Raw genomic sequence first — 16,376 nt, forward strand, 5'->3', positions numbered from 1 at the left:
ACAAGATGATTGAATCGAGATGGTTGATAACATGTATGCCAACGGTTGATTTAAAACGCTCCTCTCTATATTTCAAGATTATCGAGGCTCGTTCTGTCTCTACCTGAGTTTAGCATCATGATAAACATCAAGAGCAAGGGCAATACGGACCATCTGCAAGCTTATACTCATCCCACGTTCCAGTAATATTTTCTTTAGGGTATAGGACAGCTAAAGTCCATAGTAAAATCGAATTTGCCGCATTTCTATCATCGCCTGCCTTTCCTGCTTTCCAGCCCCGAAGACAAACCTCTGCCACCAGGAGGTTCTCCAGTACCTATTATTTTTTGTTAAACTGTATATTCTTATAAATCATGGTATGAAGTAGACTCGTGGCACTGACAGAATCATCGTCTTTGCATTCAGAAATATTTGACCATAGATCGTGAAGTCCTATGCTGCAAGATCGTGCATCAAGCTGGCTATAAATATTTGGATCATCTTTGCCTCTGGCATGCTGGAGGCTTTTCCGAGCTGATTCACGATATAAATCCATACCCACCTTGGATAAACCAGTAATGAATCTCAAGTGAGTATGTAGCTACTTGGTGGTTGGAGAAAGCAATTAAATATTTATAGCTAGCGAGCGGAACAAAGCGGCACTAGTTGCACTGTGAACATTCAACCTAAATATTTATTTAACCACAAATACAGAGGAGTATGTATAGACATGTTTCATCCCTACTTTTAATCAGGGAAATCCGTCGACTACATAATAGAGCTAGACGATTACACTTTATCGTGGCAACGCTGTGATGGGAGTGATGGATCAATGTTGCTAAAATGTCTACAGCAAGGCTAATCTATAATGTTGTAAATCTATATTCAGCCAAAGCCTCAAGTACGGGCTTCATTTTTTGAGCTCATCCTTCCTGCGGATGACCTCCTCTATTGCGCCCGCTGCGTCGGATCGGTCCGGGTTCCGAATTTGCCATTCCATAGCAATCTCCAGTGCAGACGTTAGCCACGCTCCCGCCTTTGAATCCAGAGCCGCGATCATATCGCGCCCATTTACAAGAGGCTTAAGCTCAGTCACGTCAAGAAGGGTTTGTTCCTCTAGGAACTGCAGTACCTTCAAGTAGTCATTTAATACTATGAATGTGATGTTAGTATTGTTGTAAATTGACTAGCCTGCGGTCTAGAGTACTCACCAAGTTCGGCCTCTTTCCCTTGCATAATATCCAAAAGAACTGCCTGGATAAAACAAAGCCTCCAGTCAGCTCCAAGGGTTCGGACAAGACTTGCAATTTTCCAGCGAGTATCAGGTAGGGAGGTGTTAAGTTCTCCATTGACGAAGGCAGTCTTAGTATCGGAGATGAGTTGGTAACGAGTAGTCGCGATGTTGAGCATGGCCGTCAACTTCTTTTCGCATCTAAGGCTATCCCTGGCGATTCTTACAGGGCGCGGTGCCATCTTCCTGATCTCGTCTTTAGTTAGGGGGTTCTTAACATCAACCATCGCCCACGGTGAAAGTGCAGCAATCATCCAAGAGCGGTATTCCTCATCTTTATTCCGGATGAGGAAGTTATGCATTGATTTTCGCAGTCCACTTGGTATTTCCGACTCGATTTTGTCGTTTATGATGCTGTTAAGCAAGGTATAAACAGTTGGCCACGAAGGTGCGTTCACGGCCATATTATCTCGATGATCTGCGAAGATCGTATCGTATAGCCCTATCCGGTTTATAATTGCCAGTGAACCTAGCGGGTCGGGGCCTAGATAGCACACGATATAAGCACTAGGATTTGCCAGGGCGTTCAACGAATGGCTTACCACGCAGCATCTTCTCAATCTCAATGCCAATTCTTTCTTGGCTGATTTTCATTTTTAGTGCATGCTTGATGTCATCATTATGCATTGCCTCCTCTGTATCTGGGTCAATGGTATATGTGAGCCTGCTGGCAAACCGGATTAATCGTAGAACTCGTAATGGGTCATCCTTGAAAGTCTGATATGGCGCTAATGGTGTGCGTATGAGCTTTGATTCCATATCAGACAAACCACTGCCAGTAAAATCTTCAACCTCGTCCGTATGTAGGTTATAGAATAGTGCGTTTACGGTAGCGTCACGGCGAAGCGCATCCTCTTCAGCAGTCCCAAACTCAACTTGGGGGTTCCGGCTGCTGTCTGTATATGTTTCTTTCCTCAAGTTCACCAGGTCCACGTCAAACCCGAACACGCGAATAGTAGTTGTCTCGAGGTGTTTAGATTTCTCCGGATTTGCCGCGATTTTATGTAGTCCGCCAATAATCCCTTTGAGGGCATGCTCTGGGTAATCCGCCTTGTACTTCTCGAGGTTTTCCGGGATATCAAGATATTCCTTCAATGCCAGTCCAAAGTCGTAGCCAGTCATCGTGCTGATTCCGACATCAATATCCTGACTCCCTACGCCGAGGAGTTTGTCGCGAACCCAGCCTCCGGTAAAACGCAGGATCAAATCAGGGCGCTCCGAATCATCGCTGGACCTAAGCCGTATATGCTCTACGGTATCAAGCAGGAGTGTTCGTAGGAGAGCTTCTTCTGGACTGAGTTGCACTTCAGCCTTGCGCGCTGATGCGCACGCTGCAAAGACCGATCCCATGGTGCGTCTTCGCTTGCTTGGTCTCTCAGCTTCACTCGGGAGGTTGCTCATAGGCAAAACAGCGGTCCGCTGGGTGTGATTAAGTCGTCTGGAAGGCGTGAGAAGGGGGGGAATCTTCAAGCTAGGTCGTCTGCGTGCAGGTAGTGTTTGTTGACAGAGAGTTCCTAACGACCTGAGCAGTGGTCGCATCGGTTATATACACTGTTATATCTCTCTTTTCCGGTCGTGTTGTTGAAATGATTTCCTCTCCATCTGTATACGCATGAGTCAACCATCGACTCCGTGAGCAAACAATCCCGGCTATTTTAACATAAAAGTCGCAGCAGGAGTCTATTCGTACCTAACGAACGTTATAAGCAAGGGGAGATCGCTAGAGGTTGGTGAATGGCGGAGGAATATATTGAATAAACCGTTTCGAATATAATAAAAATAAATATATATTTTGGCGATGAAGTCATCTTTTCTCCGTCGGGCAGATTTGCTTGTGAACAACAACACGCAAGCATCAACCCTCGACCTCAACCTCGACTTCTCTCAGCAACAAGCGTCCAACTCTGCGCAAGCATCGGCTACATGTTCACGGCAAGCAATCCATTCGGCAGATCCAAAGCTCCTTCAAAGACACCAAATTTTCCATGACAACCCCCGACGATGCTCCCCCGATCAAACCGCCGCCCTCCTTCTCGCCGGCCTCGCCTCTGCCCACCAAGTCTAGATACGCTGAGCGTCTGCAGAACTCGCAGCAGCCGGCGCTGACACCTCTCTCTGAAAGCGCTTTGCACAGCTCCCTGGCCTCCGAGCTGCAGTCCACCTCCTCGTCCCGGGCCAGCTCGCCTGACCGACGCCTCTCGCGCTCCTCCCAACGACTCTCTCGGTCGTCCACTCTCTCGCCCGCCAGACACCAGATTGATGCCGCAGATGACATACGGTCCATAATAATACGGGCCTTTTCTCCGGCTATCAGTGTTTACGCTTCACATGACACGAATGAGCTTATCCGGAGGAAGGGTCTCAAAGGCGGTTTTTGCGAGCTCCTGCGGCCGTTTGGTGAGAACATCACCGGGAAGGTGGTTATTCGTGATGGAGTGGGCTCAAGTCGGAGTTGGGACGATTACGGAGTCCGGTTTATGCACTCAAATGGCAGCAATCAGGCCTCAGGGGCTGGTTGGGAAGATATAGACAAGATACCCCCTTTAGCACAAATCGAAAAAGTACTGGAAAGCCACCTAGAACCCTCTAATAGGGCGGCCAGTGACGCGATATTTGCTGGTGAATCTGCACCCAAAGGCCTCACGCTGTCATCTCCGCTATATAAACTATTTTTAAAACGGCTTCTATCAGTGGACTCGCCTACACCCCATGAAACCTTCCTTCACCCTGTGGCCTGCGTCATAGCCATCAGCTCTAGCACGCCGTCGCCCTTGGAAGCCTTACGGCAGCTATATGCTAGCACAAGCCATGGAGAGCAGGGGCCTCAACCCTGGGTTAACCCAGAATATCTCCGATACTACGTTCTCGTTCACGATGAAGATAAAGATGATATTACTCAGTCAACCACTCTGTTTGACCAAATGAAACGACACTTTGGTCTACACTGTCATATGTTGAGGCTTCGAAGCAACCAGTGTGTTTTGACAGATGACGATAGCATGCCGTTTCCGACATGCGAGTGGCGGAGTTCACGGGAGGAACTCGTAGAGATGAGAGAACAAGGTATTTTTTTCCCTTTCTTATATGGAACCTGTACTTTATTACCGTCAATCTAATATATGTATGACCCACAGAACCGCTGATAGATGTTGGGTGGGAACCTCCTTACATATTCGAGTCTGATGTAACGGCCATCATATCCTTTATCAGGGAGCTAGTGGCCCAATCTGTTATCCCTCACATGGAGAATCGTGTTGCCCTGTGGAACGAACAGGTTGCTTCTCGAAGACGAGGTCTGAGTGGTCGTTTCATGTCAATGTCCAAGCGCTGGACTGGCTTTGGCTCGAGCTCAAAATCCTCTGGTGCTTTTGGAACCGGTGGACCGGGAAGCAATTACGACCCTTACCAAGATTGTTATAAGCCCGACTCCCCTGAAGCCCTCCTTCGAAAGATGGCGGATTATTCCTTCATGCTCCGTGACTTCAAGCTTGCTTCGTCCACGTACGATCTTCTCAGGGGGGACTTCGGAAATGACAAGGCTTGGAGATACCACGCCGGTGCCCATGAGATGTGCGCCATTAGCATGCTACTTAATCCGCTGACGTCAACGATTAAATCTAAACTTGATACTATTGACCAATTACTAGACATCGCCTGTTATTCCTACCTCACTCGATGTTCAGACAGCCAGAATACTCTTCGCACGGTCATTCTTGGGGCTGAACTCCTGAAATCCCGGGGAGGTGCAGCCGCTGAGCATGCTGCTAAATGGAAAATGAAAGTCCTGAACATGAACCTCGTCGGGCCTGTCGGCCGCATCCTTGTCTCTGAACGAACCTCTGCTTGCTTTGCAGCCAAAGTTGCAACAGAAGGCACTAAATGGGGAACTCGACGACGAAAAGCTGGAATGTGGTCCCTTCTCGCTGCTGATTATTGGTTAGGCATTGGAAAACCTGCTCTTGCCTCTAGCTGTTTAGAGGAAGCTGAGAGGCATTATGGACATATTCTGGAGGAAGGCTTATTTGCTTTTCCTGATCTACAAAAGTTTGTAGAAGAGTTGAGGCTGTCTGTGAAGATGGGGTGTCTCGAAGCCCAAGGACTCGAGGGCGAGGACGAGCAGTCTGCCGACGAACAGCTTGATACTGCCGAAGAGATGAATGAGAAGCTTGACTTTCGCCGTCATCGACGATCGTTTTTGGGATCCGTTGGGCCCTTGGAGCCTACCCAATTACCAACACGGCTAAAAACCGAGGACGAAGAACCTGCAGATGACGACTTTGAGTGAGCGGCCGTGAACAGCTCTTGGAAATGTCAACGTTTTTACGGTTAGGCAAACCTCGACTTCTGCTTGTGTACACTACATGCCGATATTTTCCTAAGTTGCAAGTTGGTATAGGTATATAGATCCTGGTATGGCGGGATTATCATGATTTTACGAATATAGAAGGCAATTCCGACCAGCACACGCAAGAGCGCCCATTGGAAGCTACCGTTGACGCTAACAGGGAGACAAACTGGGAGAGATGCCGTCTTCACCACCAGATGAGCTTGCCCGGATCGTGCTAGGTTTACCGATATGGGAGTGGGAAAGACAACGGCATTATACAGGCTGACTACCGGCCGCCTAACATCTACGTATCCGCGTGGAAACCATCAAACGGAGATAAGAGCTTAATTTGCCTATAATTAGCTGCCACGAAGCTCAGATATGGGATCTGAAACAACCACTTTATTCTATAATTAATTAATGAACTGCTTCATGGTCCCCCTTTATGGGGCACTCAGCATAGATTTAGAAGGGCTTAATATAACAGGGCAGGGTCAGGTCCCTGATTTGACATACTGCAAAAACGATTCTTACTTATCTTTGCATTCCACTCCATGCAAAAAAGAATCACTCATCTTGTCCCTCTCCCTCGCCTTTCTCTATAAAAACGGCCTTTATGAGGCTCAAAACAGAAGAAGCTTATATAATAACGGTGTTCACGTGATAGTTCCCTGCTTATCGATAAGATCTGCGGCGTCAACATCGCGAGTTGAGGAAAGAAACAATGAAGAGTGAAGAAGAAGAGCATTCGAGAAGAAGACGACTGATCTGCTGGTCCCATTTCATGTCTAGGTGAACCTATCTCTATGGAGTAATATGCTCGAACACCACAGCTTTCCTCTGTATACCCTCATATAGAAGCTGGTGTTGACTTCCGCAAGTATCACAACAATGAGTGAGCTTCTATCATACATCCTCGATCATGAGGATGCGTTCCGCAGGTCTGCTTTCATCTCTCCATAGTAAATTTATTTTGCCAGCTTCTGACTTTATTTTGTCATGTACAGGGCTCGCCTCCCGTCGTTATATTCCGACTTCTCCCCGCAGAGGCAAACGAACCCTGACGGCTATCATAGCAACGTGGCAGCATGGCAACGGGCTCTAGCAAACGCTACTCTATCAGGGCATGTCCCCTCTTTATCAGCCAGCTCTACACGCGAATCACGCCCCGGGAAGGAAAGCCTATCGCATAGAAACAACCTCCTAGTTCTGCGAACTAGCAATGCGCTCATGGCAGACCTAGAAACACGAGAGTGGGGGAGGCCACTGTCACTGCAATGTGTCATTGTATGTCTGTTATTACCTGTTGTCGGACTATTTACTTAATTATAACTCGGCATATTCTAATGGCTGATAGGACGAGGCTTTGCGCAGTGGAAATATGATTCCCCTTGATATATTCTTAAGTAGTCAAACCAGCCCTTTCAGGAGTGGCTGGCTACGATTCCCAAGTCCGCCCAGCTTGTCCCAGGTCGTTACATGGGGTATGAAACAGGCTCGTGGTTTGGTGATAGGGACAGACAGCGACCACTTGGCTGGCACAGGCATGCTTCAGACCAACGATTTAGTGCTGGTCGATAACCTCAAGGTATGCTCACTAATTGGATTATACAGTCTCAGATCACAGGCGGTATGCATACTAACGTTCTTATTATCAGCAAGCAGCAAATCGACTTATAAAGGGGGTTGTGGGCCACCATAACTCGAGCGTCGATCGGATATATTCCAAAGAAATGTTTATGATACAGTTTGCTCATCTTTTTGGAGAGGAGACATTACTCTCTACTACCGACTTCATTGTACTTCTGAAATACCTATCACGGGATCGGAATGTAATATTATACGATGGAAAGGTATGTATTGCATCATGCTCTTTTGTATATACAGCTTTCAGACCGTTGACATATACACAGACAGTAAAATTCAGAGATACGAGCGATACATCCGATAGTATCTCACAGGAGGATGGAGCAATCGCCTCCCTTAAGACAATAATTGCTCGGCTAACGTTGCAAGTCACAACCCTGGCCGAGAAAATAAAGAAACTCACTGCATATGCACAGAATGCTCTGGCAAACAAGAACCGAATCCTCGCTCTATCGTCCCTTCGATCAAGGAAATTAGCGGAACGCAACCTCCAGCAGCGCAGCGATACGCTGTTGCAGCTCGAAGAAGTATATTTAAAAATCGAACAAGCTGCTAGCCAGGTTGATATCGTACGGGTCATGCAAGCAAGTACAGGGGTTCTGCGGCAGCTAAACTCCCAACTTGGCGGTGTGGACAAAGTTGAGGATGTAGTCGAAGAGTTGAGAAAGGAAATGGAGAATGTGGATGAAGTTGGAGGCATTTTGAACGAGGCTGGGCCCGTGATCGACGAAACCGAGCTGGATGATGAGCTGCAGGAGATGGAAGATCAAGAGCGCGAAGCTAGGGAGGATAAGGAAGCTGAAGCGACTCTCCAACGACTAGCAGAGTTGGAGAGAAACCAAGGGGTAATAAGAACCCCTGCTAGTCAAACCACTGATGGTGATTTGGAAGAAAGCATTGACAAACTGTCGCAGATGTCAATCGGTGACAAGCGACCGGAAAAGGCCAAACAGGGCCCCGAGCCTCTGCCACAGACTGCAGAGTAGCCGCCTGCTTCCCTCTCTCACATCTGAGAGGATGTGCTCTACGTGATATATATGCGAATGGCTACAGCCATTGTATATTGCATAGGACAATGACAGTCAACAAGGAAAGCTAACACCAGCTGCCGGCAAGCCGCAACTATGGTGCCACTAGGGCCACCGGCACCGTCCTGTCTGCGCTTTCTGTTTCTATCCCACTGACCGGATCAGCAGGCTCATGCTTGCTAGGATCAGTCGACTCGGCCGGTTGCCCTGTTTCCTCTAGCTCTAGATCTTTGGTGGTGGGCGGCTGCTGCTCCCTGTCCTCCTTATCATTCGACTGGCCTTCTCCAACTTCACTAGGCGCCACAGCACGCGTGGCTCTCATTGTGCGTGCATTAGCAATGAGTTTTCTATAATCGTCATCATGCGTCTCCGACCACGCAGATACATCAAAATCCTTCTTCATTATTGAAGAGTTGGACCTGGATGAAGACTGCGAGACTGCCAGGCCACCCTGAGTTCTCTCCCACATATCAAGATCTCGAAGTAGATCGCGTTTAGATTTAGGATTTATAGCATCACAGTTGGCGTTCCATAGGTTCATCCATTCCGTGTGTCGTTTCTGTAATATAGGTTTCGGGCCCGAATCTGGGATACCAAGCTCTTTGAGCTTCTTTCGTAGGGAGTTGTCTTTGAAAAGTGCGTAGTTTATGGCTGGGAGGCGTGTTAGAGGCTTCGAAGAACCGAAAAGGTTCCTTGGGCCTGGAAACCCGGGTGTTCTAGTTTATTCTATCAATACATATTCAGTAATACTATAGACAGGGGGAAACCATACCTACTAACTTTGGCCGTGCTATCCTTTACCGGTGTGCCAGTACAGTTATCTAAATGAATAAACACTGATTCATTCTTCATTCGCTTCCCACATACGGGACACGCCACGAGTCCATCGTCTGTCGTAACGGTCAGCCACCATGACCACCAACGTATATTGGACGAGAAATCGTAAGTTCATACCTGGCTCATAGTCCTCGTCATCGGCACTATCCTGAATAACTATAGGTTCGTCTTCTGCTCTTGCACCGTTTTCTGATTTCCTAGCCTGTGACCTCGTTCTCCTCGCAGTATCCGAAGTTGAAGCACTGTCTGCCGCCGCAGAAGAGTCAATCCTCCTTCGTTTCGACGCCGGGCCTTCCGCATTATCCTCCGATCCAGGCCGGGATACCAGAGTTGTACGAATAGTATTCTTCCTCGCAAAATCTAAGATCGATGGCCTGGCTGCCTTGAAGGACTCTACCAACTCCCCAACCGCCCAGTTTCGGCGCAACTTGAGCTCCTGATCGTTGCTGCGACAGACAGGGCATCTACCTTCGGCACTCAAGCATCGTCGTATACACAGGGAGCAAAACGTATGGCAGCACGAGGTAATGACCGGGGTATCGAAGAAGTCCTTGCATATCTGACATCGTAAGGCGGATTCGAAGTGGCCGACTTCAGGGAGTGGCGTGACTGCCCAGTCTGTGGAATCTGGGATATCGAAGTTGCGGTCCATCGAGCAGTCCCGCGACGCTGCGTGGTCTAGGATGGTAATCGGTAAGTCAAAGAGTTGTTATATAGAAGAAGACGCTGAAGTTGCGACTTTCGTCCTCGCCTGCTGCCAAGACTGCACGCTGACTGATACGCGTAAATTGGTTTCTTGCACGCGTTTCTTCAAGAGGAAACAAAACATCGACTCGGGAGTTCATGAACAGCCCCGTAGATAGACAATGGCAGCAAATTATAAGAAGTTTCTTGCCGAGAAGGTGTTTGGCGATGAAGAATTCGTGAGTAGGTTTCATGCATACCAGAGCTACAGCTATTGACAGATACGTTTAGGTGACATACAGAGCTCTCAGTCGAGCCCAGAGAGTGCACAGCAACCAGGCCAAGCGGTATGTGCAGATGCTTGAAGTGGTCCAGTAAGAGCATGTCCATGGGCTGATATACCTCTTAAAAAAGGATGTTGTACGAGTTTCATCGTTCCGAAAATGAAAAGAAGCCGAAATCTGTGCATGCAACTTATCTCCTTACGGGGATATGTGGATATACCAAGCCTTCGCCGTTGAAGGGAAATCACTTGAAAGACGGTGAAGATGAGATTATGCAAAGTAGTCCATTTATGAGCAGCCAGGCAGCCCAGCCGGAAGCTGTAGAAGCTGTGGACACGCCTACCGTGACGTTCATATTGCTGGTTCGAGAGGAAGAGCTAGCAGGTATGTATTCAAGACCGCAGCTACAAATGGTATATCGGGTCATTGAACGATCTAATGCATCTTGTAGATGCAAAAACCCAGTTTCAAAAGATACTTTCCATCTTTATATATAGCGTGCAGCCCACATCACCGCCAGACTTGAATGTCCTGGCAGACATCGGGCAGGCATCCTCTTCTACTCGTGTTGAGGATCCTCTTCGGTACAGTGAGCAATATGGGATGATCCAGAATAAAAATGTCAAAGTATGCATGATTCCCCGAACAGAATGAGGCCACCTGCTAACGTTGTTCTCTAGAGAAGATCGGGTGTTCTTGTGGTTCCCCCTGCCCCTATCAAGGAGGAGAAGCCAGCATTGCAATCACTAGCTAAGAAGCCCACCCAACAACCACTGGATAAGAAACCGGCACAGCAAACACTAGATAAACAAACGGAGCCTTCTACAGCGCCTTTCCGCCAGCTAGGAAGCTCTCAGGCTACGAAGCCCACCATCAAACGTGAAGCTTCTGATATATTCAAGGCCTTTGCCAAAACAAGGCCAAAAAAAGAGGTGAAGGAGGAAGAAGCTGACGTAGGTACCATTCTCAGCTATATAAGCACATTGACTAATTTGGTTCATAGACTACACCAAACGAGTCACAGAATGGTACGGATATTATCATCTCAGATTGCCCAGGTTGATTAATTTCTAACTACTGTATAGCCATGCAAGATGATGAATCTGAGGAAGAGCGAGAAGACCTGTTCTTGGATACAGGGAAACGAACCAGCAATAAAGAGCAAGAGTCGAGAAGGGACCGGGAAGAAATGTTAAGAAAGATGATGGACGGTAATGATGAACAACCTTCCACGTCTTCAATCAAATACCATGATGCTGATATTTTGCAAGACGAGGATATGCCTGACGCACCAGAATCCCCATCAGAGGAGCCAACGCCGGCGGAAAGTGAGAAGGCCTCTCCAGTCTCTACCTCGGCTACTTCACAGAAGAAACCGGAGCCAGAACCCGAACCAGAGTCAAGCGTGCCAGAAAAACCGTCCACGGGACAACGGCGCAGAGGTAGACGGCAGGTGACGAAAAAGAAGGTGTCAAAGGATGCAGAAGGATACCTGGGTAAGTCTAATATTTACCCTCTCAGGAAATCTATCTAACAAGCACTCGCCCCCCTGTAGTCACCAAAGAGGAGCTGGTATGGGAGTCATTTTCAGAAGACGAGCCCGAGCCCCCGAAAAGAAAGCTGCCACCGTCGTCGTCTGCAAAGTTTGCAAAGGGTGGTATCAAGTCTAGTCAGGGTAGCATCATGTCGTTCTTCGGCAAGAAATAGCCATGCCGGAGATGTGACGATAGAGGAATAAACAAGCAACCCGTTGGGCACTTCCTCCCCTTGTGATCACAGTCCTCCTGTCATTTCGTACAGGAACAGGGATAGAGGCAAGCAGCTGCGTCTTCTCCACCGTTGTAACTCGGCTTGCAGTACGTATCTCATTCTACCCCCTAGCCGCAGATCAATATCGATCACACGACGGTGCAACCGGCATCGTCGCACATCCATCTTGCATTCCGTAGACAAAGCGCGGGGTCTGGCCAGCAGGAAACAGCCCGCCGTGCACTGTAAAGAAGTAATATAGCAGATATATCGCTTTGCAAGGGGTTGCATCTTGAAAGTTGCTGCAGTCCGGGGGAACGAAACACGGCAGGGAAGAGAAAAAGCCCCTAGGATTTCTCCACGCCAAAACTCCACCGGTTTCTTCGTCCCACCAGTTGATATCTGAACCACGAGAGCTGGCGCTGGAGCAGCCGGGATGGAGGTACGAGGAGGATAAATAGCCCAAGTACTCCTGTTCCTATCGCAGTTTGGTTCCGTTTCTCCCTGCTTGTCAGGTTGCAGCCAGCTGTTTTGCGCTCGCATCGTCACATCCAGAGCTACCATCCGCCGTCCGTTCGTCCATTCCTCCATCCAGCCATAGCCATGAGACTCGATATCGCAGTCCTGGGGGCGCTGGCCTGCCACAGAGCATCGGCCGCGGACAGCTGGGCTGCCGGCTTGCATGCGCGCAAGGATATCAGCGATGCTTGTCCGGACTATGTCGCATACTCGCAGGCCAAACAGTACGAAGCCGCATCTGCATCACCATACTTAAACGATATCGCTAACTGCTGCATCTATCTAGTCCGCCATATAGCGAAGGGCCACTTAAGCTCTCATACCAGCGTCCCATTCCAGAATGCCGTACCTTTTCCTCTCCCCTGGTCGAGAAGATAATAAAGGACGTCACCTCGCGCATGGTCGACAAAGACCTGGCCCGGATATTCGAGAATGCCTTCCCAAACACACTCGATACGACGGTTCGATGGCATGTCGACGGCACGCAGAAGAAGAAACGGAGCTCGAAGAACAAACGCGCAGGCGGCGTATGGGACGGTCCTCAGTCGTTTATCGTCACCGGTGATATAAATGCAGAATGGCTTCGAGATTCAACGAACCAGCTGGCGCAATACCAGAAGCTAGCGAACGGAGACCCGAAGATTAAGAACTTGATACTGGGAGCTATTAATACGCAGGCCGAATTTGTGATCCAGTCGCCATATTGCAATGCCTTCCAACCGCCTCCCCCGAGCAACCTGCCGCCAACGACAAACGGTCAGATGGACCAGGTGCACCCGGCCTATGAGCCGAGCGTGGTGTTCGAGTGCAAGTATGAGCTCGATTCCATCGCCAACTTCCTTTCCCTTGGGAACCAATTCTACACGGAGACCAAATCAGACGCATTCCTTACACCGAGGTGGTATGAAGCTCTAAATACCGTTCTACGGGTTTTGGACGAACAGAGCCAGTCCACATTCGATGACGACGGGCAGTACATTCGCAACCAATATACATTCCAACGCCAAACCAATGCTGGCACGGAGACCCTCAGCTTATCGGGCATTGGTAACCCATTGGGCAACGGCACTGGACTTGTTCGCAGCGCCTTTCGACCGAGCGACGATACCTCCATTCTCGGTTTGTTCATCCCTGCCAATGCAATGATGTCCGTTGAACTCAAGCGGACGGCAGATACCCTTACCAAGGCCAAGGGAAACAAGGACTTGATCCAAAAGCTCAACCAATACTCCGAAAGGATTAGGGAAGGCATCTACAACCATGCGATCGTAACACACAAGAAGTTCGGCCGCGTCTTCGCCTTTGAAGTAGACGGCTATGGATCGACCATTCTCATGGATGATGCCAACCTACCATCGCTGTTGGCCCTACCACTCCTTGGGTTCGTCGACCAGAACGACGAGGTTTACAAAAATACCAGAAAAATGATTCTATCCAAGGCCGGAAACCCTTATTATCTAACTGGGTCGGCGTTTCACGGAATTGGTGGACCACACAGTAAGTTTGTTCCTCCCTCATTCTCAATCCAGTCTAACGATAGCCGCAATAGTTGGCCTACAAAATGCTTGGCCGATGTCTGTCCTTGTGCGCGCGCGCACCGCCAACTCCGACGCAGAGGTCATGGAATCAATCAACATGGTGCGCGACTCGTGTCTCCTTGGTCTAGTCCATGAGAGCGTGGACGTGAACCGTATCGTGAGATATACACGCAGCTGGTTTGCGTGGGCGAACAGTGTCTTCGCACAAACCATTCTTGATCTGGCTGAGAATAAGCCGCACCTTATCTTTGGCAAAGGCGCAAAGCCGTATAAAATTGCCTCTGATGCCCATATTTAATGTACGGGCAATGATTGATTGATTATTCTTACTATTTCTTGCGGTTCCCGCATTATTCCCCAGTAATTAATTCTAGCTGTTAAATATGAATTATCATAATGAAAACCATTGCACTGTATCTAATTCCCCATAACTAGACAGCTTCAATCGCAAGCTCTTTCATAGATCCAGGGATTAATATTTTATATGCATGTGGATAGCTGCGAATCGACGTGATTGGCTGACAAAATTAAAGATCTCTGCGGATGAAAAAAAAAATAACATTTTCAAGTCTCGCAAGCAAAAGATTCATCCACAGCTTCAACAAACTATCAGCAACCATGTCAAAACAAAAACGCAACGAGTTCCTGGACATAGGGTCTAGTGACGATGAGGGAAGTGAGGCAGGCTATAACTCGGAAGATTTCCAGGAATCCAAGGGACGGGGCAACAAGCGAAAACATCCATCCAACGCAGACTCCCAGTCGAAACGAAGAAAACTCCCAGAAGACCAGACCGATGGCAGTGATGATGAGGATGGATCAGATATATTGGACCTTGCAGCCGCAGCCGATGATTTAGCCCAGGACCAGGAGAACGAGGATTTGGATTCTGCGACGAACCCTCCAACGGAGCCAACAGCTACCAAGCCTCCAGCCAAAAAATCGGCATCGTCAAGCAAACAGGCCACGAAAGACAGGAAAAACAAAACAGGCGTCATCTACATGTCCTCCTTGCCGCCATATCTCAAACCATTTGCCCTAAAGTCTCTCCTAGTAGCGCGGGGTTTCGGTCCAATCACCAAGATTTTCCTATCACCCTACGTTCCTTCAACCAGTACCTCCAGAGCTTCGGCAAAAGCAAGTCGCAATAAACGACGCATGTACACTGACGGATGGGTGGAATTTGCATCCAAACGAACCGCAAAGATATGCGCTGAGACACTTAACGCTTCAATCGTAGGCGGCAAAAAGGGTGGATGGTACCACGACGACGTGTGGAATATGAAATATCTACGTGGGTTCAAGTGGACAGACCTCATGGAGCAGGTGCAGAGAGAGAAGAGAGAGGCAGAAGCTAGAAGACGAATCGAAGACACAAAGGCCAGGAAAGAGGAAAAGGCATTCCTACAGGGATTAGAGCAAGGGAAGATAGTGGAAGGGATAAAGAAGAAGAGGGAGGCGAGGGAACAGCTGAAAGTGAACAATGGTGATAGTGAAAAGCCGGCACAGAAGAAGACGGAGGTTAGGAGGGTGTTTAGACAGAACGAGGTCAGGGGTAGCGGTGGTGCTTCAGCTGGTGCTACAAGCAGTACAAAGAAAGTCGACTCGGATACGCAGCGAGTTCTATCGAAGATTTTCTAATCGCCAATACGTCAATGAGATACGGTTACTCTCTGTTCTAATCATTGGGTTGTCATTTATACACATTTTCCGAGGCCCATGCCATATATCTCACCCACTAGGATATACAAGGATCTTACCAGCCTCATGTTGGAGATACACCTGTTACTCTTCCGCCCTCTGTATGCCACAATCATTACGGCTATGAGGTGCCATAATACCGTCAGTGGTTCCTGTCTGTCGCATTCTATACAGACTTTTAGTCTCCGACCTGCAATTCAGTCTCAAGTACGCAGCGAGAAATCAACATGCACTCCCAGCTATGGACAACGCTCTCGTGTATTGAGCTTCTACCTCAGGAACTTATTACCCATATATCCACATTTCTTAAACGTGGCGATTGCATTTGATTGCTTCGCTGTTCCCATCGCATGCATGTCTGCTTTCTACCAGCTCTCTATATCAATACCCGCTTCTTCACGGGGTCAGATGAGTTTTTGTATAATTCAGGCTTCTTTCATTTTATCCTAAGGAGCCCTGGCGTTATTCCCTGGGTCCGGACCTTGGATATTGGTCTTCACCGGCCTCCGCCTCCTCCCATAACACCGGGAGACATGCCAGATCAGATTTACAATTTCTCATTCATCCACCGAGAGACAAGGCGTAGACGAATTCTCACAGATTTAGACGCTGCCCGGAGGATGAAGTCGGCTCATCAAATTCAGAATTATGATTGGGGGAACGCCGATTTTGTTCAAGGGGCATTGAAGAAAGGCTCCGACTGCGACAAATTCAAAGCTGACTGGGTCTCGAAGCTTGAAGAATCGGACGCCGATGCCTTCATTGCATTAATCATTTCGGCATGTTCATCTG

The 16,376-nt window shown here is 48.4% G+C and overlaps 7 protein-coding genes across 7 annotated transcripts; 5 read left to right on the forward strand and 2 right to left on the reverse strand.

Moving 5' to 3' along the window:
- Positions 1-889: 889 nt before the first annotated feature.
- On the reverse strand, positions 890-2,620 carry GIQ15_02635 (tRNA nucleotidyltransferase; the record flags this gene model as incomplete). The annotated part of the gene is made up of 3 exons (XM_033550052.1): positions 890-1,131; positions 1,191-1,754; positions 1,813-2,620. 3 exons carry the CDS (start codon positions 2,618-2,620, stop codon positions 890-892), a joined length of 1,614 nt encoding a protein of 537 aa, XP_033407213.1.
- Positions 2,621-3,255: 635 nt separating this feature from the next.
- On the forward strand, positions 3,256-5,555 carry GIQ15_02636 (uncharacterized protein; the record flags this gene model as incomplete). The annotated part of the gene is made up of 2 exons (XM_033550053.1): positions 3,256-4,333; positions 4,405-5,555. 2 exons carry the CDS (start codon positions 3,256-3,258, stop codon positions 5,553-5,555), a joined length of 2,229 nt encoding a protein of 742 aa, XP_033407214.1.
- A 933-nt stretch (positions 5,556-6,488) lies between these two features.
- On the forward strand, positions 6,489-8,230 carry GIQ15_02637 (SNF7 family protein; the record flags this gene model as incomplete). The annotated part of the gene is made up of 5 exons (XM_033550054.1): positions 6,489-6,538; positions 6,605-6,884; positions 6,955-7,185; positions 7,256-7,450; positions 7,511-8,230. The coding sequence occupies 5 exons, from the start codon at positions 6,489-6,491 to the stop codon at positions 8,228-8,230; spliced, it is 1,476 nt and encodes a 491-aa protein (XP_033407215.1).
- A 136-nt stretch (positions 8,231-8,366) lies between these two features.
- On the reverse strand, positions 8,367-9,761 carry GIQ15_02638 (postreplication repair E3 ubiquitin-protein ligase rad18; the record flags this gene model as incomplete). The annotated part of the gene is made up of 2 exons (XM_033550055.1): positions 8,367-8,923; positions 9,140-9,761. The coding sequence occupies 2 exons, from the start codon at positions 9,759-9,761 to the stop codon at positions 8,367-8,369; spliced, it is 1,179 nt and encodes a 392-aa protein (XP_033407216.1).
- Positions 9,762-9,975: 214 nt separating this feature from the next.
- On the forward strand, positions 9,976-11,784 carry GIQ15_02639 (uncharacterized protein; the record flags this gene model as incomplete). Its single annotated transcript, XM_033550056.1, has 8 exons — positions 9,976-10,032; positions 10,085-10,140; positions 10,208-10,461; positions 10,529-10,704; positions 10,758-11,030; positions 11,081-11,105; positions 11,163-11,573; positions 11,633-11,784. 8 exons carry the CDS (start codon positions 9,976-9,978, stop codon positions 11,782-11,784), a joined length of 1,404 nt encoding a protein of 467 aa, XP_033407217.1.
- A 645-nt stretch (positions 11,785-12,429) lies between these two features.
- Positions 12,430-14,181, forward strand: GIQ15_02640 (DUF1237 domain-containing protein; the record flags this gene model as incomplete). The annotated part of the gene is made up of 3 exons (XM_033550057.1): positions 12,430-12,569; positions 12,632-13,842; positions 13,895-14,181. The coding sequence occupies 3 exons, from the start codon at positions 12,430-12,432 to the stop codon at positions 14,179-14,181; spliced, it is 1,638 nt and encodes a 545-aa protein (XP_033407218.1).
- A 320-nt stretch (positions 14,182-14,501) lies between these two features.
- GIQ15_02641 (pre-rRNA-processing protein ESF2) lies at positions 14,502-15,524 on the forward strand (the record flags this gene model as incomplete). The annotated part of the gene is made up of 1 exon (XM_033550058.1): positions 14,502-15,524. One exon carries the CDS (start codon positions 14,502-14,504, stop codon positions 15,522-15,524), a length of 1,023 nt encoding a protein of 340 aa, XP_033407219.1.
- Positions 15,525-16,376: the final 852 nt, after the last annotated feature.

This window comes from Arthroderma uncinatum, assembly GCF_011692745.1.
Source record: "Arthroderma uncinatum strain CBS 119779 chromosome Unknown scaffold2, whole genome shotgun sequence".
Lineage (NCBI taxonomy): Eukaryota > Fungi > Ascomycota > Eurotiomycetes > Onygenales > Arthrodermataceae > Arthroderma > Arthroderma uncinatum.